Below are 26098 nucleotides of genomic sequence, written 5' to 3'. Positions count from 1 at the left end.
AGTTACTAACCCCAAAAAGTGGACAATGGTCAGTCGATTTAATACTAGTGCTACGTTACTGGTTATTTTCTCAATTTTCTAACCGGTTTTTGTATGAAATTAACTGTAAGTATAATTAAATCTCACTTAGGCGTATATCACAAATATAATTAAAAAGCGTTAGAGAATTTTTTGAAAAATATAACGGTTTTTTTTTATCGTAGATTATAAATTTTTTTCCAGCACATTAAAATAACCCGACTATCTATTCAGGTTATCAAACTTTTAAAAAGTTATACTTATATGATGAATTAACTAGAAATAAAAATGAAAATTGAATCACGTAGACATTTTGAAATTTACAGGTCTAGTGGATGAAAAAGCGAAAACGTGGATCGAAAACATTAATCATAAAATTGTTAAATGGGAAAAAAACTGACCTTCAACTATTCAATGTCAATATGTGAAATCTCGGGGTGAATAAATCCGCAAATTTATGCGCGTTCTTTTATTCATGAAAGGAAATTATGTACGACTATTTTTAAGAAAATTTCGGACAATTATCTTTCACAGAAATCTAGTTTACGACGTGTTAATATTTGAGAAAAACAAATGTCAAATTAGAGATTTTACTTTTGAAAATCTTAAAAAAAACTTTATTGTTACAAAAAAACGCAATTTTCAATTTTACAAGCGAATGAACTAAATTAATTTTTAGTTTTAAGAATGAAAACTTCATATTTCTCTTTTCTTATTTCTTTACTTCTCTGGTTTCTCAAAAATCTTCAGTGTTCTGAAGTCCTGTCGCTCGTAGAAACGCAGGTATTGAGATGCTTGGTCGAGTTTTTTACCGCACGAATCCTACTGACTGCGCCAGTTAAAAATTTTACTTTTACAAATATATTTAAAAAAAAAAACTTTATTGTTGTTTGTCTATCATTTGAATTATCGACGTTTATTGACTAAATCATTTTTATTTTTTGTTATTTTTCATTTCGGGTTATTAAATATGCCCAAGAAGCCTACGAAATGTTGAAATATCTCAATAAAAACGGTTCAAAAGTGGTACAAGCGATTTAAAAGTGAAAAAATGATGTAATAAGGATTATGAACCATCGGAAGTTCAAAAACAGATTCAATAATGATCAGTTTCTTTTTCAACCTTAACCATATTCGAAAACTAATTTCCTGTGATAGTTTCCTTTTAGCAGAAGATGCCTCCCGTTCCCGGTGACCGAGAAGAAGAAGAAACCGCTTTCCAAATAATCAATCAAGATAATTTTCCTATAGCAGTGGTCGGCCAACCGATTTTGAAAGCGTTCGATCAAGACGTTCAAAAATCCAAACCTAACGTAATCGTCCATCCGACTAGAAGAATAAACAATAATAAACTCGAAGAAAACAACGATGAAATTAAAAGGAGTATTACTAAATCACACGGGAATTTATGCCATAACAACAGCGCCGATCAAATTAATCTAGAAGGTCTTAAAAATGAGCTAGATACGGATGCGTTTACCAAAACGTTAGGTTAGTACAAGAAAACTCTATTTTTTCCACATTCTCAGTTTTCGCCTCGATTTTAGCCTATTTACAGCGATTAGATTTAATTTATTTGCACACCTCTGAAAAGCGTTCGACAATGTTTACATCTAAATCAGTTTGAAATGAAGACTTTGTTCAGACTAACATTGCATTGACTCTGGAACGTTTCCGAACAAACACCACAGAGTTTCCTATAATATAATATACAGTTCTGTGATTCGCAGAAACGAAAATATGTTTCTAAGAATTCTTAGAATAGTTACAGGACTGTTTTCGAATTGACTTTGGAACGTTTTCGAACTAATGCCATAGAGTTTCGTATGTAGACAATGTACAGTTGTTTTGAACTACAATTCTTATTTATAAGTACATTTGAACTACTCTCAGTAATCGAAACAAATCGTATATTCGTTAGGTAAAGAAGCTTTTGTAAAAATTCGATTTTTATTCTACAAATCGAATCAAGTTTACATCTATATCAGTTTGAAATGAAGACTTTGTTCAAACTAACATTGCATTGACTCTGGAACGTTTTCGAACAAACACCACAGAGTTTCCTATAATATAATATACAGTTCTGTGATTCGCAGAAACGAAAATATATTTCTAAGAATTCTTAGAATAGTTACAGGACTGTTTTCGAATTGACTTTGGAACGTTTTCGAACTAATGCCATAGAGTTTCGTATGTAGACAAAGTACAGTTGTTTTGAACTACAATTCTTATTTATAAGTACATTTGAACTACTCTCAGTAATCGAAACAAATCGTATATTCGTTAGGTAAAGAAGCTTTTGTAAAAATTCGATTTTTATTCTACAAATCGAATCAAGTTTACATCTATATCAGTTTGAAATGAAGACTTTGTTCAAACTAACATTGCATTGACTCTGGAACGTTTTCGAACAAACACCACAGAGTTTCCTATAATATAATATACAGTTCTGTGATTCGCAGAAACGAAAATATATTTCTAAGAATTCTTAGAATAGTTACAGGACTGTTTTCGAATTGACTTTGGAACGTTTTCGAACTAATGCCATAGAGTTTCGTATGTAGACAAAGTACAGTTGTTTTGAACTACAATTCTTATTTATAAGTACATTTGAACTACTCTCAGTAATCGAAACAAATCGTATATTCGTTAGGTAAAGAAGCTTTTGTAAAAATTCGATTTTTATTCTACAAATCGAATCAAGTTTACATCTATATCAGTTTGAAATGAAGACTTTGTTCAAACTAACATTGCATTGACTCTGGAACGTTTTCGAACAAACACCACAGAGTTTCCTATAATATAATATACAGTTCTGTGATTCGCAGAAACGAAAATATATTTCTAAGAATTCTTAGAATAGTTACAGGACTGTTTTCGAATTGACTTTGGAACGTTTTCGAACTAATGCCATAGAGTTTCGTATGTAGACAAAGTACAGTTGTTTTGAACTACAATTCTTATTTATAAGTACATTTGAACTACTCTCAGTAATCGAAACAAATCGTATATTCGTTAGGTAAAGAAGCTTTTGTAAAAATTCGATTTTTATTCTACAAATCGAATCAAGTTTACATCTATATCAGTTTGAAATGAAGACTTTGTTCAAACTAACATTGCATTGACTCTGGAACGTTTTCGAACAAACACCACAGAGTTTCCTATAATATAATATACAGTTCTGTGATTCGCAGAAACGAAAATATATTTCTAAGAATTCTTAGAATAGTTACAGGACTGTTTTCGAATTGACTTTGGAACGTTTTCGAACTAATGCCATAGAGTTTCGTATGTAGACAATGTACAGTTGTTTTGAACTACAATTCTTATTTATAAGTACATTTAAACTACTCTCAGTAATCGAAACAAATCGTATATTCGTTAGGTAAAGAAGCTTTTGTAAAAATTCGATTTTTATTCTACGAATCGAATCAAGTTTACATCTATATCAGTTTGAAATGAAGACTTTGTTCAAACTAATATTGTAGCGTTTACAATTTTCAAAAATTATATTTGCAAACGTATTCAGAGTTAAAAATATTAATTTTCAACTTAATTGAAAATAAATTACCTTCATTTATAATTATATAGAGGTGAAGTTATTTAGTATTATTTTTCTTTTTCATTATTTTTAGATTCGAAATTGAAGAGGCTGCAAAAATTTGAGGCGAAACAACAAAAATTTTCTAATAATACCGATCCACCAACATCGAAGAAACCCTTTGTGACAACTGTGAAAAAAGGGCAATTTCTAGAACCGCCGCCTGAGATAGCAAATCTTATCGGTATGAAAATCGATGAAACGAAAATCGTGAAAAAAAATCCAAAGGAAATGAAGAAACTTTACGCTTTTTCCAGTCAACCGAGAATTTTGAGCAGGACTCCTCCTAGGACTGTCCATCAAAACAGGTAGTTGATTTTTTTTATATAAATGTATAGGATAAGAATCAAATCGTCCCTTTCGAAACCCCAATTAGATTTTTAAACCACTTGGATTTCTACTCCAGCCCACTTTTGTGCTCTGTTAACAAAGTAAACTAGAAAAAAAAAATATGACAACAACGTTTAATTATGTTTTTAATTAGATTCGGGCATAAAAACAAATTTTTATTCGCAGATGTGAAGCAGCAGCGTGCGCGGCTGCCAAATTGGTTGGGACCGTCGTGGGAATCAAAAAACAAAACGAAAATTTAAGGTAAAACATCATTAATTATTCGGGATATTTAAAACGCAGTTTCTCAGCTTTTAGAAGAAAAAAAAACCGGTATGGTAAATATCTGCATGATGATAATTTTCAGGTTACTGTAGGTCATCGTCCACGAGGTTAAAATCAATTTGTTAACCCTGAATAAAGCGTGAAATCGATATACTACGAATACGTCATTAATCAAAAATATATTAAATTTAGTTATTTAGTACATAAAGATTCCAAATTTGAAATATATTCAGTTATTTGTTTAAAAATAATTTGAAATTATCTATTCATTGTATTTTATCCACAAAACAAATCAATTTATTGTTATAATGGATTCATATGAACTATTGCAGTTTTTAAATCGCTTATTTAAATGTGGCGCCGTAAACAAACAAACAAACAAAAAGTCTTTTTAAGAAATTTTCTCCTTTGCAATTGTTCGGAAATTTGTACTCGGCGAATCCACCAAATTTTAGATTTTATCGATATAATCGAACAGTGCCGGCTTCACGGTCCATGTCGTGGACGAGTCCGTAACATAAGTAAGGCGAACTAACCATATACAGAGGGCAGTGAAATATAAGTAACAGTACTAGTGAAAATTCATAATTTATGACAATTTATTTTCAACATTCAATCACGATTGATTGTCTTTGATCTGCTGCCGTAAACGTTCCGCTTCAAAAAAAAAAATGATCTGAGAATAAGCAGATTCGGTTAATTGTTATAAGGATTACTGTCGAAATATTTATTCTGCGGATTTCGTGTAAATAAATTGTTTTTATATGTGTAAAAAGGGTTGTTTCAACGTAATTCGTATGTTTTAAAAACATCGCGTGTTATGAATAATGTCAGGGATTTTTTTATTACGCTTGTTGACCTTGGTCGCGGGTAGCTTGAGTTCATTTAAACATTATCTATTCAATCTTTATCCTCCCTTCTAAGGGTGAATTATTTACACCTAATTTCAACATACCACTACTAGTAAAAAGGCATTTCGAACTTCTTCACTTTTTTCGTTATATCTTGATAAATATATTTTTTAGAGAAACTATAAAACCTCATCCGCCATTAGACAAGAAAAAATTGAAAGAAAACGACGCTACCAGAACGGAAAATCAGGTATGTATTTGAAAAAAAAAACGTATTAAACTCTTGTAATATATGTATATCATAATATTTGGCAGCCCAAATGGAATCCCAATTTCGCATTTGCTAAACTTCTATCATGCGATGAGGTATGTTGCAATCATCATGTTTCCTTCAACTTAATACGCTATTTAATCACAGCCTCTTTTTATTTTGCTTGCTAAAGCCTCGGCAAATTATAAATTTTAAAATTTTTACAAGCCGAAATCGCAGAAATAGCCATTTTTAGAATAGACGCTTCAATATCTAATCGAATGTTCACAGAAATATATTCAAAACACAGAATTCTATGGAACAACCACATTTATTCTTAGAATGCTTAGAATTGTTTCAGTACTTGTTCGGAATTGACTCTGGAACGTTTCCGAACAAATACCATAGAGTTTCGTTTAATATAATATACATTCCTATGGTTCTAAGAAACGAAAATATATTTCCTAGAATGCTTAGAATTGATTGTGGAACGCGTACAAAAATACCACAGAGTTTCGTAGAACATAATGTACAGATCTGTGATCCGCAGAAACGAGAATGTATTTCTAAGAATGTTTAGAATTGTCTTTACACTACTGGTTGAGAATTGATTGTGGAACAAATACCACAGAGTTTCGTATGACACAACGTACAGTTCTGTGATTCGCAGAAACGAAAATATATCAACTATCCATCGATTGTAATTGAACGGAGGATTATTTGGAGTCGATAATTTCGTTAGCGATTCTATATTGGGATGTTGGTTAATTATAAAAATATAAATGTCTGAATAAACGATTGTTTACTATTTAGGTTGACCAGCACCGAGTCGAGCAGGCTAAAAGAAGATATATAGCAAGGAAAAAGGCGATAAATCAACATGCAAAACATCCTAAACAACAAGTACAAGCTCTTTATGCCGTTCCGGTTCATTTACAACAGAAATTATTAGAACTGAGCGAATTACAACAATCGTTAACAAACAAGAGTATTTCTGACGCTAGTACTCAAACTGACACGCAAGATTACGCCATAGATAAACCAAAAGATTTGAAAGTGAATGATGTTCAGGTTCAAGTACGTCCTACTGATGTAAGTAGATTTAAATATATGTTCAATTAATATATATTTTTAAATATATGTATATAAATTTTTTCAGCTTTTTGATTTGAGTTCTGAAGTGAAGAGTATTGTAGAAATTCTAGTAACGAAAACTATAGAAGAAGCTTTGATCGAAGTATTAGAAGAAGAAGAAATGATGACGATGAAAGAACAACAACGGAGATTCTTAGAATATATGATGACGAAATCCAGCGAGGATTCACTGGAGAACGATCACGGCTTTAGTGATGAAAAATTTTCGACGAATATGTTTTTAAATAGTTACGTACCTAATTTGATAACCTCCGTATAAATATATAGTAAAAAACAAATTTAACTCAATTAAGACATAAATAAAATTTAATTCATAATTAATTTATCTTAGTGTAAACACTGGTCATGTGATATATGGGAAGAAGGAATTATCTATTATATAGTTAAAAAAACTACATTTAAATTTCAACAATATAGATTGGTGCTAAACCTTTAAGTTGGTTAGTATACAATAAATCACATTTTCTAATATAATTTTATAGAATTTAATTTCGTTTTATTTCTTTCCCTACTTAAACATTTATATATAAAAACGACATCTACAAGAATCGATTATTATTTCTGATAATTCATATTCACAAATTTTGAAATTGACAACTTAGGCATATATTCGCCATACACCGATTAAAAATTCAAGACCCTGTTTTAATATATCGAAATTAATTATCTACTCTATGTTTTTAATTTATCTCTAGTCATATTTATATGAAATTGTTGTATAAAAAAGAAGTCGATATATAACCTTCGATTTTAAGGTTATGTTTAGTTGTTTAATAATTAAATACAACGAAAATGGATAATTTAAAAAACTTTGAATTAATAAAACAAGGTGCCGAAGCTAAAATATACCAAGGAATATATTTAGGAAAATCAACAATTGCTAAAGAACGGTTTACAAAAAATTACCGTCATCCCGTACTAGATACGAATTTAACTAAAGAACGAATGAAATCAGAAAGTCGAGCTTTAGTGAGATGTAAAATAGCAGGAATAAGAACCCCGACTATATATTTAGTAGATTTTGATCGACGAATTATATTTATGGAATTAATTGAGCACAGTAAAACCGTCAAAGATTTTATCGAAGAAAATACAACAGATGAAACAAAACTTGCACAATTTTTCTTTGAAATAGGCAAATTAATAGGAAATTTACATAAAAATAATATAATTCACGGCGATTTAACTTCTTCTAATATTTTAGTCATAAATAAGAGAGGAAAAGATATTTTTAATGATCTAACAGAATTGGAGTTAGTATTAATCGATTTTGGTTTAGCTTACATAGATTCAAACACGGAAGATAAAGGTGTCGATTTGTACGTATTAGAAAGAGCTTTATTAAGTACCCATAGTGTAGCTGACAAAATGTTTCCCGAAATAATAGGAGGTTATAAGAAACAATATAAAAATGGTAGTAATGAAGTGCTGGTGAAATACGAAGACGTCAGAGCAAGGGGGAGAAAAAGAACAATGGTAGGATGAAAATGTTTTATTTTTTTATTATAAATTTCTGTATAAAAATAAAAAAAATATTTATAAAACAGTGTGTGTTAATCCATTTTCGCAACGATAGGTTTAGGTCTGGTTTTAAAAATAATTTTATTCTTTATAATGGCTTTCACTACAAACTCAATCTTTCCATCTACTTCTTGTTTTTCTATTAACGCAAAAGGTTTTTCTATTTTTGTTTCTTTTCCATAAATCAAATGATGTCCGATAATCAATATAGGAATTCCAGTTTTTGTATATTGTAAGTCGCCAATAAACTGCCCCTCAAAATTTGATTCCGAATGTGATTTTAAATCTCCTTGAAGTTCTATAATTGACCATTCATCTGATAACGGTTTTGAACTAAAAATTAAACAAATTGTATCTTTACGCCATTTGATAATTATAAATATAAGAAAATACAAAAATCGTTGATAAAATTAGAAGATAACGATGATGATATACCATAAACAAGATTCCATAGGAAAATAAAAATATGAAGAATAACAAAAAATGATTTTATTAATTAATCAAATTACATAAACTTAGTATCTAAATTTCTTGAAGAGGGGATGTTTATTTTGACCCATCCCTGAATTCTTTTTGTATTCGTAATAAACAGCATCATCTGCTCCAGATATGGAGCCCATATTTCCAATTCTTCTAGTGGTACCTGCTTTAGAACCACCTTCCCCTGGTATACGTTCATCTTCACAATCGATATCACTCGCAGCTAAAACCTAAAATTTCAATACATTAACATTTTACCTTTATCTGAAACAAGAATCTACAGTCGCTGCTCTATTGTATCAAATTTAAAAATAATAATCCAAAATACAAAGAAACTATGAAATCAATATATTTAAACTCTTCTTAATCAATAAGATTATAAAGAAGAATCTCTCACTAGGTAGAATTCTCTGGTTATTAAGAAAAACTATAATTTCTCTTATGGTACATTTGAACTACTACATTTTTAACGACAATAAACACTCCATAAATTCTATTTGAATTATAAATGTAACAGTATTACATTTCTGTCTTGGTATATTTGAACTACTATGAATTAAATAATTTTTTTGTTACTTTCGACGTACTAGAATTTTTCAAAGTTCCCAACTCAACATACTCTTAGAATTTAATAACAAATCTAATTAAAGAAACTGGAAGTATTGATGTAATGTTGGAAGTTTAAAGAACAAAGTAGAAAAGAGTTTTCCTAGATGAGAAGCATTAGCAACCAAAATGTCCAAATAATGACACAAAAAAAGGAACTAGTTGAGAAAAATTTAGATCGAATAATCATAGTGTATACCTGTTGTAGTAACTGTCCCTGTTCATCCCTAGTTTTGTACAACAAATCAGGTTCTTCGTCCATACCGGCTAATTTGGTAATGACTTTATAACTATATCCTTGATTGACTAAAAATCTTTGTCTTTTTCTAGAATAATTCATTTCCATGGTATCCTGTGAGACTAATGTATAAAAGAACGCATTATACTCCTCTGCCACTGCATTTTTCTTTGCGCGCAAAATTCTACCTAATCTTTGAGCTTCCTGTCTTCGAGATCCACCATGAGATGAGATTTGTATCAAAACATTAGCTTCTGGAAGATCAAAGGAAGTATCTGCAACTTTACTAACGAAAATCGTATTTACCTGAAACAATTATTAATTTGCTACAACAATTCGATAGTTTTTTAAAATCGTCACCTTTGGATTAAATTTAAAGTTTTGCAAAATTTGTATCCTTTCTCCTTGTGAAGTAGGTCCGTAAATATATGGTTTGTTCATTTTAATAGCATAATGTTTCAAAGCAAATACATTATCAGAAAAAACAATTGTTTTATCTCCTCTTCTTTCGTGATATCTAATCAAATATTGCGTGGCTCTAAACTTGTTTGGATTCATAACGTACAACAAAAGACGTTTACTAGTTTTACAAACCAGGTATTCCCTATAAAACTCAGGTGTCATTGGACACCAAACTTCTGCACACTGTACTCTAGCAATGTAACCTGAAATTGAGATTTAATAACTAGAAACCAACTCAAAATAACAATTCCACTTGTACTCAACATTTACAAGTAAAATTTGATAGAATTAGTGAAATATGACTGTCTAGAAAATCATCAACTCACCTCTTTTCTGCAGCTCTAACCAGTTGGCTTCGTACAGCTTAGGTCCAATTAAAAAATTCAGATCAGCAATTTTGTCATCTTCTCTAAGTAAAGTAGCCGTTAAGCCCAATTTGCAATGAGACTGTACTATGGTAAGTACTCTTCTAAACATTTTTGCCGGAATAGTATGGACTTCATCTAAAATCATTATTCCCCATTCTTGTTCCTGTAACCATTTCATGGTTTGTTCAGCTTCCCAAGATCTACGTTGGGTGTGGGTAATCATGGAATAAGTTGTTACTAAAATACTGCAACCCTAAAATAAGAAAATTTAAAAATTTTCTACCCTTTCAATACCATTAAATGATATTTACCATTGGTTTATCTTTAGCTTCTGAAGTAAATCTACATATCATGCTATCATCAGCAGTAGACCACATTTTAAACTGTTGTTTCCATTGTTCCACTGATACACCTGAATTACATAACACTAGGGCCCTTTTTCTAACGGTACAACAAGCTGTTACTCCTACTAAAGATTTTCCAGCACCGCAAGGTAAAACTATAACACCTGATCGAGCCCTACCATTTCCAAACATTTTTCTCAAAGCTTTCTCTTGATAGGGTCTCAGAACTGCAGAAGGACGAAGATCCACATTTATATCAGGGTTAATTGTGTCATTTCTATAAAATAATTACATTTTCCATCATTATTATTTAGAATAAAAATATATTTGCACACCTAAAATCGTATTCTGCTAATAGAGGATATTCCAATTCGATACACCTCTTTTGAATAACCTCAATTTTTTCTTGATTCACTTCAAATGATACAGTTTCTAATGAGGCATCTTCTTCATCTTCCCCTTCATCGATTTTTTCATAAAAACTAGTGATATCTTCAGGCACAGTTGTACCTTCAGTGTTAGCCTCTGAAGATGTACCTGGTTTAGCCCCAAAAGTTGGTGCTACTTTTTTATCCTGAACCTATTATACATAAATTAACTAATTTTACATTAAATTTCAATTTTAGCCTTAATAAAATGTAATTAAATGATATTAAATTAACACCACCTAAGAAAAAAATTAAACTTACCTGTTTAATAAACTCCTCACTTTCATTTTCGGCATTTCTGCGTAATCTACATTCCTGTATGACTGGATCCTTTAATAACTTTTGTAAAATATCAGGGTACGGACTCTCCACGAAATGTTTATTATGTTTCAATACCAATTTAACTTTCCCATATGATAAAGTACATAACTTTATAAATTCTATAATACCATCAGGTACACTGGTTTTACTTAATCTTTTCAGATACTCAATTATATCGTTTGTTTGTAGGCCAACACTAACCGCGGCATATAACGAATAAGCTGTTAACTTATATTCATGAATAAATTCGGGACGACATACAGGTTCAGAAATTGCTATCAAAAAATCGTGAGCGTGTTTATAAACGGGAGAAAACGATTCTAAAAATATGTGGCCGTTGGGAGCTACCCAAAGAGGTCTTGAAGCATTATCGGGTTTTAAAATCATCTGAGATCGATAATCTTTAGCGCCGAATTCATCCTCCTGTGCAGATTGATCATTTTTTTCTGCATCACGAATTGCTGCTCCTGGAATATCACCTTCCGTTCCTTCTGTATCGTTAGTATCTTCTTCTTCGTAAGTCCAATCATCGTTATCTTCCTTTTTGCGCTTTTTAGTTGTTTTATTGTCAGATTTGTTAGAACTCCAACGTTTAGGAGGCCCCATTATTTATATTTCATTCAAAAATTGGCTATATATCACAATTTTTACATTGAAATTAAATTATACTTACGCTTTTAATAAAATAGGCATTTTATTATAGTTTAATGTATAGATATATTCGAAATTAATCAAGATAAATGAGAAATGCTGTATGAAAAATTGACACCTGACATTTGAAATTACTAGAATTGAAAATATATTAGAATACTTTTCTTCTTCTTTAATAGTTGAACTCTAGTCTTGAGCTTTCGATATGTTATCTCTTCAATATTAAGAGTGTATGTAGGTTTTTATGTCTATTGACCGAATTTAACCTAAAAATTCAACTATGAGATTTTTATTTTCCTTAAAATATGTCATCAAAATTAAAGTTATATCTAGGTAGAAAAGTAATTTTATAAAAATCTCCATATGAGGCACTTTATAAAAATTTTGAATTTTTAGGTAATAGATTCGCTTCATAAAACTACGAGGATCAGTCCACTAGAACTTCAACATTTAATTCAAATCGGAAATACTAACGGAAATGATAAAATAGAGCTTAGTTTACCGGTTAATATATTAGAAGCCCAATTGGGAGTTACGAATGTAACGGAAATATTGAAAATAGAACCTGACGATATAATCAAGAATATTCAACTCGTAAGAGATCGTGCCAATAGAAAGATCGCATTTGAGATAGACCGATACATATTCGTTAAAGATGTCATGGAAAATTGCTCTTTACCCGATCTCAATTTTAAACCCAGAAACGTATTAGTTGAATACAGCTCGCCGAATATTGCAAAACCTTTTCATTTCGGACATTTAAGATCCACAATCATAGGAAACTTTATAGGAAATTTAAACGATTTTCTTAGGAACAAAGTAACGAAATTGAATTATTTAGGTAACTGGGGCACACAATACGGTTTCATAAAACTAGGGGTGAACGATTTGAAATATAGTCTTCAGGATATTGAAAAAAATCCCCTACAATTACTGTATCAGTGTTACGTGCACGCTAATAAGTTAGCTGAGAATAATCCACGTTACACGGAGGAAGCCAAAAAGATATTTGCAGAATTAGAAGGTGGATCAGAAGAAGAAATAAACGATTGGCAACAATTCATGGAATTTTCCAAATTGGATTTAATCAAAACATACAAAAGGTTGGGTATAACATTTGATGTATACAATTTTGAATCAGACTATAAAGCTCAACAAATCAAAGACGTTCTAACTGTATTGAGGAAAAAAAATATCATACATAAAGATAAAGACGGCAAAGAAACTGCTCTAATAGGTGACCGTAACGTTACTGTTGTGAAAAGTGATGGAACAACTTTGTATTTAACAAGAGATATCGCCGCAGCATTGGACAGATTCAAAAAATACAATTTTGATAAAATGTATTACGTAGTGGACAGCAGTCAGAGCGATCATTTTCACGCTCTAAAAAATATTTTATATAAAATGGATTTACCTTGGGCAAATAGAATTACTCACGTTAAATTTGGTAGGATATTAGGTATGAGTACTAGGAAAGGAAGTGCAATTTTTTTAAAAGACATTTTAGACGAATGCCGTGATCGCATGATCAAAAAACAAATCGAATCACCAAGTAAGTATAAATATTGTAAATTTTACTTTTTTTTTAATCTAAATCATGTATCTAGTTTTGTAAATTAATTTCACTACAAAGGATAATCACTTTTGGTTCAAGGGGGTAGCAAAGGAATTTTGAAAGCAACAATAAAGGGACGAAAATTATTTATTTAGTGTAGATAATGCACAAAATAATAATTTAGGGTATTGGGTACTTATAAGTATCTTTTTGATTCCATTTCTGCACTATGCAATCTCTCCTTTTCAATTGCTACCCCGAACACTCTAAAATGTCTATTCCAACTAATATGTAAAGGATACAAAGTCTAAAAGGTACATAGTGATCTATAAATTTGATATTTTCAAAATATCACATTCTAGACGTTTTGTTGAGGTTTATTTCTGTCTACATATTCGTTTGGACAAAATTTAGTCTCGGTTATAAAGTGATGGGTTTAAGTTTTATGGTCAAAGTTAAACATTCTCACATGGATCTCGATTTAGGCTATAATTTCATTTAACTTATTACAAAATTATCAACAGACGTTTATCATTTCTTTATACTCGATTTTTTTTGCTAGTTCGCATTGAGGTGAAATTGATTGTTTTATTTCGAACACATGCTAAGTAAACACAGTTGATTCAAACTATACAAAAAAATATTTTATTTAGTTAATCAAGTATTTCTGATATACATATTTTATCGATTAGTTAATGAGTCGAAGGCATATTCGATATCCCCAAATAAATGATTTCTAGCTACCAAAGCCCCGATCGAAAATGGTCATGCAGCAGATATTTTAGGAGTTTCTTGTATTATTATAAACGATTTGAAAAGAAGAAGACAAAAAGATTATGAATTTGTTTGGGATCAAGCTTTGCAGGTTGGTTAGGTTATTATTTATTTAAACAGTTTTCAATCATAAAACCGTGGGGTGAATTTATATCCACAGTGTATCTTATTTACATAATTTATTTATACACAAAACTATTCACTAACACTTATCATCCAATTTATTTATATATCGTTTGATATACTTTTAACAACTAGGGAGTTTGTAATAATAGTTTTTAATGTCAATTTATGGCAAATTCGAATATTTTAAGGCACAAGGTGATACTGGTATAAAACTTCAATACGCACATTGCCGTTTATACAACTTGGAAGATAATACGGGAATGGTTCCCGCTAAGGAGTGCATTCCAGAAATTTTACTAGAACCCGAAGCAGTGGCACTAACAAAACAACTCGCAAAATTCCACGATATTTTGTACAATGCCAACGAACAATTGGAAGCTTATATTTTAGTTAATTACCTCTTTCAATTGTGGTAAGTCGTGTAACATTATTTGATTTCGATTCGGTTAAAAAGCAGTCCAACGGTCGTGGTATTTTAATATATTTTTTTCAATTGCCAGTAACCAGATCAACAAAGCGTTTAAGACGTTGCAAGTGAAAGGGCAGAGCGTGGAAATAGCCTCTCAAAGATTACTGCTCTTCAAAACTGCCAGAGAAGTTTTAGGTAACGGGATGACTATTCTAGGTCTTCGGCCGTTGAAGAAGATGTGATTTTATTATTATTTTTTTTTTCAAATAAATATTTGGAAAAAATATACCGTTTTATTTATTTATACCGATTTTTTTTTCTATTTTTTGGTGCATATGAGACCCAAGTTTGAAATACGAAATTTCATCACTTTTTTGTCAATAAAAAATATCAAAAACCATCAACTCCTCGATTTGGTCCGAAAACTGTACAAAAAAATGTTTTTCGAAAAATGAATACAAAAACGATGAAATATCTATAAATGAATGTTTTTTGTTTTAATATCATTTTTTAAACTTCAATAGTGCTATTTGGAATTTTTAGAACCGTTGGTAAACACACTATTTACACTACCACTACACCAACTTTCACAATTACACTGTCTGACTCGCGTTTCGATAACCAAGTTAGTCAGTCTCTGAAGATGATAATTTGAATGTCGAAATATTCGTTTACATACCGAAAGTTGCGTTTTGAGTGTTTCATTTAGTGGAAGTGACGGTTCCGTACTGCAAAACACTTTCGGGGCGCTCTGGAGTGACTCTAGCCACTTGAATGTTGACAGTTTGACTTCGATGATTTTGCATAACCTCAAATTTTTAATTTTTTGTTTTATCCGAAGTTTTGTCTAGAGCGATGAATGATTATGAATGAAGAGTTACTCTATTCTACTATATTTTCCATGGTTGAAGTTTTTGATATTTTTGCAATGTACCCTTTGTTTTGTTTCTTCAGGAAATTGATGAGTTTTGAATCTTATGTTGGACGAGTTTAACAAAGTAGCACTTCAGTCCTTGGCATAAAAAATAACTATTCTCGACTATTCGTTATGGAAAAAAGTGGTTATTTATAAAGAAATTAAAACTGTATAAATAGGTTTGTAATGATTATATAGTAACAACAAATATATTTAATAATATAACAAAAGTAAATAAATAATTACACATATACATCTTTGGATATAGATATAGGGAATGTAAAAAAAAATATATTCAATCGAAATGTATATTACGAATATTTCTTGTATGTCTTCTAGCGCAGTTTTTCGTCGCTTGTTCGACTTCGTTTAAAAAACTAGACGAATTATGAATGGTAGTACCACCTAATAAAACGTTGAAACTCGGATAATTTTTATTGATGGAATGTACGGTTAAAGATTCTTCGTAAGTAGCCCCTCCGATTATGAAAATAATTATATCCTGCGGTCGTCCGTTAGCTCCGTGGCTACCCAAATAGGGGTACATTTGCTCTTTTAATTTACCTTTAATTAAATCTTCTAGAGTTTCGTGTAGAAGCGGTTTGTGTTGGGTATAAACGTTATCCACTCCACTTAAGCCTTTTATAAATCTTTTGGTTATCTTGACGGCGTTTTCTACGTTAAATAAATCACTTTGTCTAGCATGTGAACCGGCGTATTCTAATATATTTACAATATTTTTTAATAATCTATCAGAGACGTTTCTTTTTTTAAGCAGCTCTATCAGACCTGTTACATCGTTGTTACTGTGATTCTGATATCTCAAAGCGTAAAGCATTACTAATTTGGCGGCGTCGGTATCTCTGATTTTATCGTTCGTTAACAATTTTTTAATACTTTGAAGATGTGCGTGATGATCGTTATTTTGGGACGACAGTTCTTGTTCTATTTCAGAAACGTCTAATAAATTGTGTCTATTCACCATAGCGCTAAGTTCGCCAATTACAGTCACGTGTTTAGTCACGTTTCCGGATAATTTTTTAAATTGAGGATACGATTCGACGAAATTTTTCATATCGGCGATAGTTTCGATTTTTTGGTGACTTTTGGCTTTCGCCTGAAAATGATCCATCAATTGTTTTATGTTAGTGCCGATTTCGCCGTAATTTAGAAAAATATTTTTAGCATAGAACGTATCTTGTTCTACGGATAACACAACTTCGGTTAATTCTTTCGCGACGCCTGGTATATTGGATAGATTCACTCTATTATTGTTTATTGTTAATAATTCGTGTACCATGGCTTGGTAGGTCCACTGGTTTAGTAAAGGTGTAACCGGATCATCTCTACGATCTAATATCAACAGTAAAGAATTATTTATTTGATTGAAAGCGAATAATGAAGATTCTTTGTTTATTACTTCGTCTATTCTAGTACCCAAATCTTTACATACATTCGAATTTGCTTGATAACGTATAATCGGACATTTTTTTAACGATAATAATACGGAAATAATCCCTTGAACACTTAATTGCAAAGCAGAAGGATTCCAATTCAACATTGTCATCGTACTACTCAATCCTAACGAAAATAAATGCGGGTTTACTGCTAAATAATCCATATAAAGTTCTTGAACTTCCTTGACTACTTCGTGTTCGTCGTGTTCAGCCAGAATTTTTATATCTGCTTTAGCTATTATATTACTGAAATATATGTAATAGGCCCCGTATTTTGGATTGCGAAGTTCCGAACATAAAGCACTGATGTTTTGTTGCGTAGGTCTTAGAAATGCTAAGCATTTTAAATATCGAAGCCCTGTTGAATTAGGAAAGTTTGGAGAATCAATTCTCTCTAATAAAAATACCTCTTTCTGTTGAATTTCCGATTGTCCATATACCATACTGATAACACTTGTCGTTTCTTTATCCATTAATAATACTTTCATGCCCGGTTCACTTTCCGATGTCATTTTTACTACATAAGCTTTAATTGCTGATATAACATTCATTTTGAAAATTCTCTATTAAACTAAAAAAATTTATTTATACGTATCTAACTTGACATGTAAACTATTTATCTTTACGTCTTTCTTTGATCAATAACCATAGATAACGTAATATTGTACATTCGTATTTTCAAACAAAAAATTGAAGTATAATCAGATTTTACACTAAAAGATTCTTAATATCTACCAGTTCACGTTACGAATTATATAAAAAAGTTTTTTCAAACTAAAAATTAAGAACCATAAAGTAACAATTTCTCTATCTATATTTCTTTATCTATGAGAATTAGTATCACAAATCTAAAAAACTTAGTTCTATGTTAATACATAAACTAATAAAACTAAATATGTTCGTATAGATCCAATATAACAATTGTTTAATAAACAAGATTTGTTACAACGAAAAACTGTAATTTATGCTGTGTTTACATACGACACGTTTTCGTATTATCCATTTTAAACGTATAATTTAGGTGAGTAATAATAGATCTTCGCTAGTGTAAAAGAAAAATTGTAGTTTACACTATGGGTAGAAATCAGTGACACTTTGGTCTTTTCAATCGCTACGGAATTCAATAAAGAAACGTACCTATTAAAGAGAGTGTCAAATGTCAAACTATTTATAATATAAAAACGTGTAGATATTTGGCGATAATTTATGAGTTTACTGGGAAAAACATTTAAAAGAAACATTTACTTAAAAAAATTTAATTACATAATTTACAAATAATTTTTATATTTTTATTTCATCTACCTAAATAGTAATAATTTACGACCACTGGGCATCCTACCTTCAGAATCTATAAGTCCGGCTTGTATATATTCTAAAGATGGCATTTTTCTGAGATCACCTCTCGCGGCGACGGCAGGTTGAGAACTGAGTAATCTTCTCGCAACTCTCACTATGTCATCCTTAGAAATCTTTTCAATTTCGTTTATAAAATATCTCGGCCTCCTTCTTTGTCCCGACGCCAGAACTTGTCGTCCGATATCTTCAAACATAACAGGTCTCGATTCCAAATTCATCAGTAACATGGACTGTAATTGAGTTTTGGCCCTCCTCAGTTCTTCGTCGGTTATATTCTTTGGCATGCCCACTAATTCTTTAACTACTACTTCCACCATATCTCTAAGGTGAGTAGGTGGTGCACTGGCGTGTATACAAAACAGACCACTATCAGAATACGCGTGGTTACAAGCGGTAGCACTGTACATCCAGTGGTATCTATTTAAAACATTTGTATATAATCTAGTATACATTCCTTTCCCCGGTCCACCCGCACTGAAAGATCCTCCGCCCCCCATCATAATATTAAGTACACAAGTAGCTATAAAGTCCTTATCTTGATGAGAACAGCTTTCTAAGCCAATCACCACGTGAGAAAGTACCGGGAGACCTGCACTAGCGAACTGCGGTATTTCACATTCTTCATGTACCAAACCACCCGTATATTGAGACACACTATTATCCACATTAACATCTTTAATTGTTTCTGAATTCTGTATTTCCGCCCAAACCGGTTTGATATCTACGAAATATTTTTGGACAGCATCAACTAATTTTGGGTGTTCGACACCCACACCTGCCACAACCATTCTCTTAGGAGTGTAATGGTTTTTGAGATATGTTAGTAGCATATTTCTACTAATCTTGTTAACGTTCTCTTGAGGACAAAGTTTCGGAAGTCCTAAAGTATTGTCACTATATGCTGCTGCGTGTATCATGTCCATTAATATAGTTTCTTGTTCAGGTCTCATATTTAATGTTTCCAATTCGAAGTTTATGGCTTGTTTGGCGTTCAATAATTCTTCGTTTGTTATGTTTGGTCTTAAAGTAGCTTCAGCTAGCAGTTGAATAACATCATTTAAACCTGATGTATAAGCTGATGCCGCATAAATGAATGTATCTCTTGAAGCTTGACTGTCGCATATGCCTCCGTGCTGTTCCAATCTATTTATCATATCATCCTTGTCGGGGTAAAATTTTGTCGAATTGAAAGCTAATTTTTCAAGAAAATGTGATATACCGCTAGGATATGCCACTTCGTATCGAGATCCTGAATCTATAACAACTCCTACAGTACAAAAAGCGCCGAATCTATTTTCAGAAGCTACAGTTAAACCGTTGGATAATATAGTTACTTTCGTCTTCTGATCTTCTTCCTTAAAATTAGCGTAGACCGGTCTAGGTAATCCTTTAACAGGTTCATCCATAGGCGGCATATCAGTTACTTTGATTTTTGGTCTTTCACTTAAATTTTTCCATTCCGTAGAAGTATATTGTTTGATCAAACAATTTTCTATATTTTTTTGAGAATTCCATAATTGGTTCTTTTGGAATAATGCTCTGCTTAGTTTATAACCTGTTTGCAATGCCATTGTTTCAATTAGAAAAATTCAAATATCTCGATATTACTGCATTAATTTAAAAATGCATTAGAAATTCATTCAAAATTATTTAATTTAGTAATTATTTCAAACCGATTACACTTCTTATATATTTTATAAATCATTGACAGAACAACTATCAAATTTGACAGTGGCGATAGAACACGTCAATAACTAAATTACGTTCGAATCTTGCACATTTGATTCGAATTACAGCTCGAGTAATCATCACAGAGTACACCGATAAGGTAGTTAACGAGATTCAGAGTGTTTTAAGAGTACCTTAAAGAACCATTGGTAATTTATATCAATTTGAATTGTTCAATATATATATATATATATATATATATATATATATATATATATAGAGTGTTAGTTAGAAAAATGACTTTCGTCTATCTATCGTTTTGATTTCTTAGTTTAAGCTATTTAAAATTATAGAAAGTAACAATTTAAAGGATCGATGTCGAAGAAATTCTGCTACTGAATCTTGAATTAAAAAAATTACATACCAAAATAGATTATTATACTAAGTAATATTATTGACCACTTTGATGGATCACCCTGTTCCTATTAATAATAAAATTCAAAGGTGATGGTCAGCTATCTCAAACGTATTTTCAAATAATAATAATTTTTAGTGAAGTACATAATGCAAAAAAAAACTTACCATTTGTTTTCCTAATCCACAGCATGTATTAAAGCACTATTTTTGAATAACTATCACGATTACACACACATACATTAGTTGAAATTACTTTACACAAAAATGGCGCCAAATTGTATAAACAAATGGGGTTATAGAGCACATTTTGATAGCACAACTAATTTATTTTAAACAAATTATTTCACCAGACACTTAGTATTAAAAAATTAATACATTTTTTAACCCGAAAAACTGTTTAAAAATAATTATATGATCCCGAACTATCACTACCGAACTGAACTACAAAAATAAGATCACTAAGAGGATAAATTTTATCGAAAATTATAAACATTTTTAAAAGTTCACGTTATTACCACGATTTTGGACACTTTTTCTACAAATTATCACTATTTTTACGATTTTTTTTAAGAGGAACGTACGAAGAGATGTTTAAACAAAAAAACCCGCGAAAAGGACTACCCAAGAACAATTGACAGTTCTTAGACTCTTCTTTATTATCTTTTATTGTTCTTCAATTTAAGCCCCAATAAACTATATTAGTATAAATTTAATATTAGCTTAATATGGAAATCTCAATATTATTTCCTAGAAAGTAATAAAAAAGGATTTCCTAAACTTGATAATAATATATAGTAAGTTACAATTCGAAAAATTACTTCGTAAATAATCCATCAAAGAATAAATCTTGTTGACTTTTATTGTTAAAGGCCGAACAAGATGAAGAAGAGTTGGTAAACTGGAATAGGTATGTAAATTATGTTATATATTAAAATCTAAATTTCGGATGTTATTGTGAATGTACTGTTTTTGGAAATAATACACACAAATTCCCAATCAATTACTCGTAAGATGATTAACTTTGTCGTAAAGATATATTAAAAAACTTGTTATTTTCAGTACGTTTATTTTAGCATCCATAAATAGAAAACGACTTAATATGAAAAATGTGGTTTATTATTATTATAAACAAGCCGTAGTGCCATTTTTTATTCGTCGTAGTGTCTCCAGATATCTGACACCGCACATCTGCTTCTATATGCCAACAACATTAACGCTAAAAATAATTTAGTATATTTTCTTTTTCGACTTTTTGGATTCTATGAATAACTGTAAATAGACCTTTTGGAATCCCACAGAGATTTTCCATAATAATAAAAAAAACACGACACTTATATATTTTTGTAATGATTTACACGAAAATTCAATTATAAGATTGTCGTATATGGTGAATCATTGTGCAAAATATTCGATTTAAAGTTAACCTAATATAGAGGTTGTAGTGTTGAATGATATGTTACAAAATAACATACGAGTATTAACGTTTTTATTATTATTACTTTATACACAATATTAATTTCGAATTTACGTTTTTAAACTAAAACTTTCGATAAAAAATCGGATCGAACACTTGTATTTGTCATTTCCCTCGAAAAAGGGTTTAACTCCTATCATGAATTAGCATATTCTGTTAGTGAATGTTGCCATTGGCGAGACTCTCCCTTTCTATTGATCCAATATGGGTCCTCTCCCTATTGGGAGAACCGGGAGTAAGGTTTTATTTAACAAAGAGTCATAATATAGCTCGATGCTTACGTAGGCGACGAAAGTCATTGTCGTAGGTGTACATTTTGAATAAACGAATGGACAATATAAAAACTTTTGATGATGATATTGGATGGATATTGCATCGTTGCCAATCAACCTATTTTTTACGAGTATACGAGGAATAAATTATTGAATTATCCTGGTATACCGTATAAATTATCTAATTCTAAAAATAAATCACCGAAAAAGGAAGTCGACTTCCGAAAACTGTCTAAACGATAATAAAAAAATAAATTGATGGACAACATCGCCAGACATACGATGGATTTTTTTATTATCTAAACGACTGATTTGGAAAAAACACGGGCTCGAAATAATTTCAAATTGACGTTTATTGATAAGATTACATTCTTTTCAAATCGCCTAAATAATAGTAATAAACCAAAAATATTTAAAAATATATATATATACGAGGTCAGGTCATTAAATAACGAAACTGCGCGCCTAGACGGGCGGACGATTTTCGAGGCTGTTAAAGCCGATAAAGAATCTGTTAGAAAAATTTACACGTGACAAAAGTCTGCGCGAAGTTGGTGCCAAAAAAAATGAAGAGCGCCTAAAGGTCTTCACCAAAGAAGACTTCCAGCACCGCTTCAATCGTTATTTAATAACCATACCTCGTATTCGATAAAAGTCAAATCGAATTTCATAACCTCAACACCGTTCAGCTTAAATACGCTTCAAAACGAATTGCATTGTTGCCGGACGTACTTTTTTTTCACAATATACATTGAAAATTCGATGAATCGTTGATCGAAAACAACGAATACGTCAACCCCTTTAGAAATTCGATAATTGTTGAGTTTTGATTAAAAAAAAAGAAATCAGAAGTCGAATTTCTTAACCTCATTTCTGCCTTCTTCGAATTGGCAATAATAAAAGGTAATATTTCCTCTGCAGGGTCGATGTTATGGTATTTAAAGGAGGGTGGAGATATTTAGGTAAGAGGGTGGGTTTTTTACAGCCGCTCTGTATTATCGATAATTCACCGGGTTACAGGAAAACCGCGCAAAACCCTCAACACCGACCAGCTTAAATACGCTTCAAAACGAATTGCATTGTTGCCGGACGTACTTTTTTTTCACAACATACATTGAAAATTCGATGAATCGTTGATCGAAAACAACGAATACGTCAACCCCTTTAGAAATTCGATAATTGTTGAGTTTTGATTAAAAAAAAAGAAATCAGAAGTCGAATTTCTTAACCTCATTTCTGCCTTCTTCGAATTGGCAATAATAAAAGGTAATATTTCCTCTGCAGGGTCGATGTTATGGTATTTAAAGGAGGGTGGAGTTATTTAGGTAAGAGGGTGGGTTTTTTACAGCCGCTCTGTATTATCGATAATTCACCGGGTTACAGGAAAACCGCGCAAAACCCTCAACACCGACCAGCTTAAATACGCTTCAAAACGAATTGCATTGTTGCCGGACGTACTTTTTTTTCACAATATACATTGAAAATTCGATGAATCGTTGATCGAAAACAACGAATACGTCAACCCCTTTAGAAATTCGATAATTGTTGAGTTTTGATTAAAAAAAAAGAAATCAGAAGTCGAATTTCTTAACCTCATTTCTGCCTTCTTCGAATTGGCAATAATAAAAGGTAATATTTCCTCTGCAGGGTCGATGTTATGGTATTTAAAGGAGGGTGGAGATATTTAGGTAAGAGGGTGGGTTTTTTACAGCCGCTCTGTATTATCGATAATTCACCGGGTTACAGGAAAACCGCGCAAAACCCTCAACACCGACCAGCTTAAATACGCTTCAAAACGAATTGCATTGTTGCCGGACGTACTTTTTTTTCACAATATACATTGAAAATTCGATGAATCGTTTATCGAAAACAACGAATACGTCAACCCCTTTAGAAATTTGATAATTGTTGAGTTTCCGAAGTTTCTTATTGTACGTTTCGGTTAAAGAATTTCAATTCCACTTGAATCCCAGACCGGGGGTGCAGGCGTAATCTAAATAATCCTCCGAACCACCCTTAAAGCGGATTTTATTGTCAGTCGGGCTGTAAATATCGATAATCTGCTTATGAACAACATTTCTGGAAAACAAAAGCGTTTTCATATTCCACCGATGTAGTCCTAGGGCGTTCAATAGCTTTTACTCACCCCTAATCATTTAACCATGACATATACGGTAATTATTAATTATCGATAAAGTAGACGTTTCAAAATGAATTTCCATACTTTTTTTTAAATTAATTTTCTGTGAAAAAAGGCTTAAAATCCACAAATTAAGTAGGTTTAGTTCATTGACCCCTTCAAACATTAATCACGTTATATAATTACTTTGTTAAAATAAAATAAAAAAATTCTTATGAATTATTAAAAATGTTTTAACATTTTAATGTAAAAAAAATACAATTTTTTGGTGTTAAATCGGTATATAATTCAGACAAACGATAATTATTATAAACTTAATTTTGTACGAAAAAAATTTGGAATCCTAATCGCGAATTACGCATCAAATCGATTAAATAGAAAAGTTTCCGAAAATAAACTCCAAAATAAATCATTTTTCTCTTACCGTACGGAATGGTTTAGTTTCGAATACAGGGCGATTCGGAAATATCGTTAACTTTTGAATGGGATCGGCGAATTTTGAGATCTGCAAACTTGTCGCAATTTATAATAATAACTGTAATTTTCGCGTAGTTTTTTTCCGCTTTTAATACACATTTCTTATCGATCGCTGTTTCGTAATTCGGAAATTTTTCGGTTTATCTTATCCATCGAAGCGCGACCGGTTTTTTCATGGCAACGTCAAAAAACGTTATCGACGATTCAATTCGTGTTTTCTTATCAATTTTTTTTGTCTCGTTGTTGCGATTCGTGTACAAACGAAAGATTATTCTGATATACGTTTGGAGTATTCGAAAATACTAATTTCATTAGTATTTTGTTCATTACCCGAATTTTCTCTATGTATTCGTCCATTCTCAGGTCCTCTATCATCATTTTATCTACTTTTTCTTTAATTTTATCAAATGTATCTGCTACGATTACAATATTGTCTGCATGTACTAATCTATACGAGGTTTCCTTAGCCAATTATTATCTCCAGTTTATATTTCTTCTTCCTGCGTATATAATAAGTATAAATATAAGTGTTACTACTCCCATCTCTATCCTAAAATCTTCCGTTTTACGTTTTCGCGTCTTCCTTTTGTTATTTTTCTATCGATTCTTATCGAATCGAATCGAATGCAGCTTTAAAATCGATTAATTCTATTTTGTGTACAATAATTCAATATTTTGTATTAATGAGAATAAATTTCGTATAGATTTAATACCAAGTAACAATTTTTGTTTCTGAGTAATAAAATAATCAAAAACTACGGAGGGTGACGAACGAGTTATGCTTGAACTATTAATTAACACGTAAATGCTAATGTTGATGCATTGTAAATAGATTGAGTGATGTGCAGGGGTGTATCGATGAAAATTATGAAAAAGTATAGTTTTTTATTTTGTAAACCATTCGTTTTATATTCTTTTGATTATAAGTTTTATCAACGTAAACCACTAGGCAACATCGCTGCATTTTCAAAATTCACAGGTACTTTGTAATTATTTACCTGTATTGGATCGAAATTTTGGGCTAAAAAGGTTCCAATTTATGGTGATTCATTGGAAATGATCAAAAAATTTAACTCAATTCAAAGGATTTTGAATAATTTTAAAAGTTTTTATTAAATTAGTTTTTTTTTATTTTTAATAAAAAA

The 26098-nt window shown here is 31.1% G+C and overlaps 8 protein-coding genes and 1 long non-coding RNA gene across 12 annotated transcripts in view; 3 read left to right on the top strand and 6 right to left on the bottom strand.

Moving 5' to 3' along the window:
* The window catches only part of LOC130449878 (adenylate cyclase type 6), a 70971-nt gene extending 49758 nt beyond the window's left edge, over positions 1-21213 (bottom strand). The window contains exon 1 of the mRNA XM_056787926.1: positions 20756-21213. The gene's annotated coding sequence lies outside the window, so the exon portion shown is untranslated. The remainder of the gene's footprint in view (positions 1-20755) is intronic.
* On the top strand, positions 24-6977 carry LOC130449884 (uncharacterized). Of its 3 annotated transcripts, none has more exons than XM_056787938.1 (8): positions 24-105; positions 1177-1509; positions 3654-3927; positions 4136-4213; positions 5260-5335; positions 5401-5451; positions 6149-6427; positions 6495-6894. In XM_056787938.1, exons 2-8 carry the CDS (start codon positions 1194-1196, stop codon positions 6747-6749), a joined length of 1329 nt encoding a protein of 442 aa, XP_056643916.1. In that variant the 5' UTR covers positions 24-105; positions 1177-1193; the 3' UTR covers positions 6750-6894. The 3 variants fall into 3 exon arrangements, with proteins under 3 accessions (XP_056643916.1, XP_056643917.1, XP_056643915.1); XM_056787937.1 differs by having other exon boundaries at positions 68-105; positions 1188-1509; positions 6495-6977; XM_056787939.1 differs by lacking the exon at positions 5401-5451 and having other exon boundaries at positions 32-105; positions 1188-1509; positions 6495-6976.
* Positions 7232-8030, top strand: LOC130449886 (EKC/KEOPS complex subunit TP53RK). The gene has a single exon (XM_056787942.1). The coding sequence runs from the start codon at positions 7283-7285 to the stop codon at positions 7973-7975; it is 693 nt and encodes a 230-aa protein (XP_056643920.1). The 5' UTR covers positions 7232-7282; the 3' UTR covers positions 7976-8030.
* On the bottom strand, positions 7963-12053 carry LOC130449888 (chromosome transmission fidelity protein 8 homolog). Its single transcript, XM_056787944.1, has 2 exons — positions 11932-12053; positions 7963-8344 (listed from the first exon to the last, which is right to left on the bottom strand). The coding sequence occupies exons 1-2, from the start codon at positions 11949-11951 to the stop codon at positions 8044-8046; spliced, it is 321 nt and encodes a 106-aa protein (XP_056643922.1). The 5' UTR covers positions 11952-12053; the 3' UTR covers positions 7963-8043.
* Positions 8486-12069, bottom strand: LOC130449879 (general transcription and DNA repair factor IIH helicase subunit XPB). Its single transcript, XM_056787928.1, has 7 exons — positions 11199-12069; positions 10845-11089; positions 10477-10786; positions 10124-10418; positions 9696-10000; positions 9297-9641; positions 8486-8721 (listed from the first exon to the last, which is right to left on the bottom strand). The coding sequence occupies exons 1-7, from the start codon at positions 11862-11864 to the stop codon at positions 8527-8529; spliced, it is 2361 nt and encodes a 786-aa protein (XP_056643906.1). The 5' UTR covers positions 11865-12069; the 3' UTR covers positions 8486-8526.
* LOC130449881 (probable arginine--tRNA ligase, mitochondrial) lies at positions 12095-15751 on the top strand. 2 transcript variants are annotated; one of them, XM_056787933.1, is made up of 5 exons: positions 12095-12250; positions 12306-13464; positions 14208-14332; positions 14556-14779; positions 14868-15751. In XM_056787933.1, exons 1-5 carry the CDS (start codon positions 12215-12217, stop codon positions 15016-15018), a joined length of 1695 nt encoding a protein of 564 aa, XP_056643911.1. In that variant the 5' UTR covers positions 12095-12214; the 3' UTR covers positions 15019-15751. The 2 variants fall into 2 exon arrangements, with proteins under 2 accessions (XP_056643911.1, XP_056643912.1); XM_056787934.1 differs by having other exon boundaries at positions 12177-12242.
* LOC130449882 (mitochondrial-processing peptidase subunit alpha) lies at positions 15861-20232 on the bottom strand. The gene has a single exon (XM_056787935.1). It carries the CDS (start codon positions 20074-20076, stop codon positions 18448-18450), a length of 1629 nt encoding a protein of 542 aa, XP_056643913.1. The 5' UTR covers positions 20077-20232; the 3' UTR covers positions 15861-18447.
* Positions 15988-17700, bottom strand: LOC130449874 (vacuolar protein sorting-associated protein 45). The gene has a single exon (XM_056787920.1). It carries the CDS (start codon positions 17698-17700, stop codon positions 15988-15990), a length of 1713 nt encoding a protein of 570 aa, XP_056643898.1.
* A 426-nt stretch (positions 21214-21639) lies between the features above and the next one.
* On the bottom strand, positions 21640-25034 carry LOC130449632 (uncharacterized). Its single transcript, XR_008910476.1, has 2 exons — positions 24901-25034; positions 21640-21806 (listed from the first exon to the last, which is right to left on the bottom strand). It is a non-coding gene; the product is annotated as an uncharacterized LOC130449632 (long non-coding RNA).
* Positions 25035-26098: the final 1064 nt, after the last annotated feature.

This window comes from Diorhabda sublineata, chromosome 10 (genome assembly GCF_026230105.1).
Source record: "Diorhabda sublineata isolate icDioSubl1.1 chromosome 10, icDioSubl1.1, whole genome shotgun sequence".
NCBI lineage: Eukaryota > Metazoa > Arthropoda > Insecta > Coleoptera > Chrysomelidae > Diorhabda > Diorhabda sublineata.
Note: the sequence above shows the minus strand (reverse complement) of the source record. Positions and strands in the feature narration are given on the sequence as shown.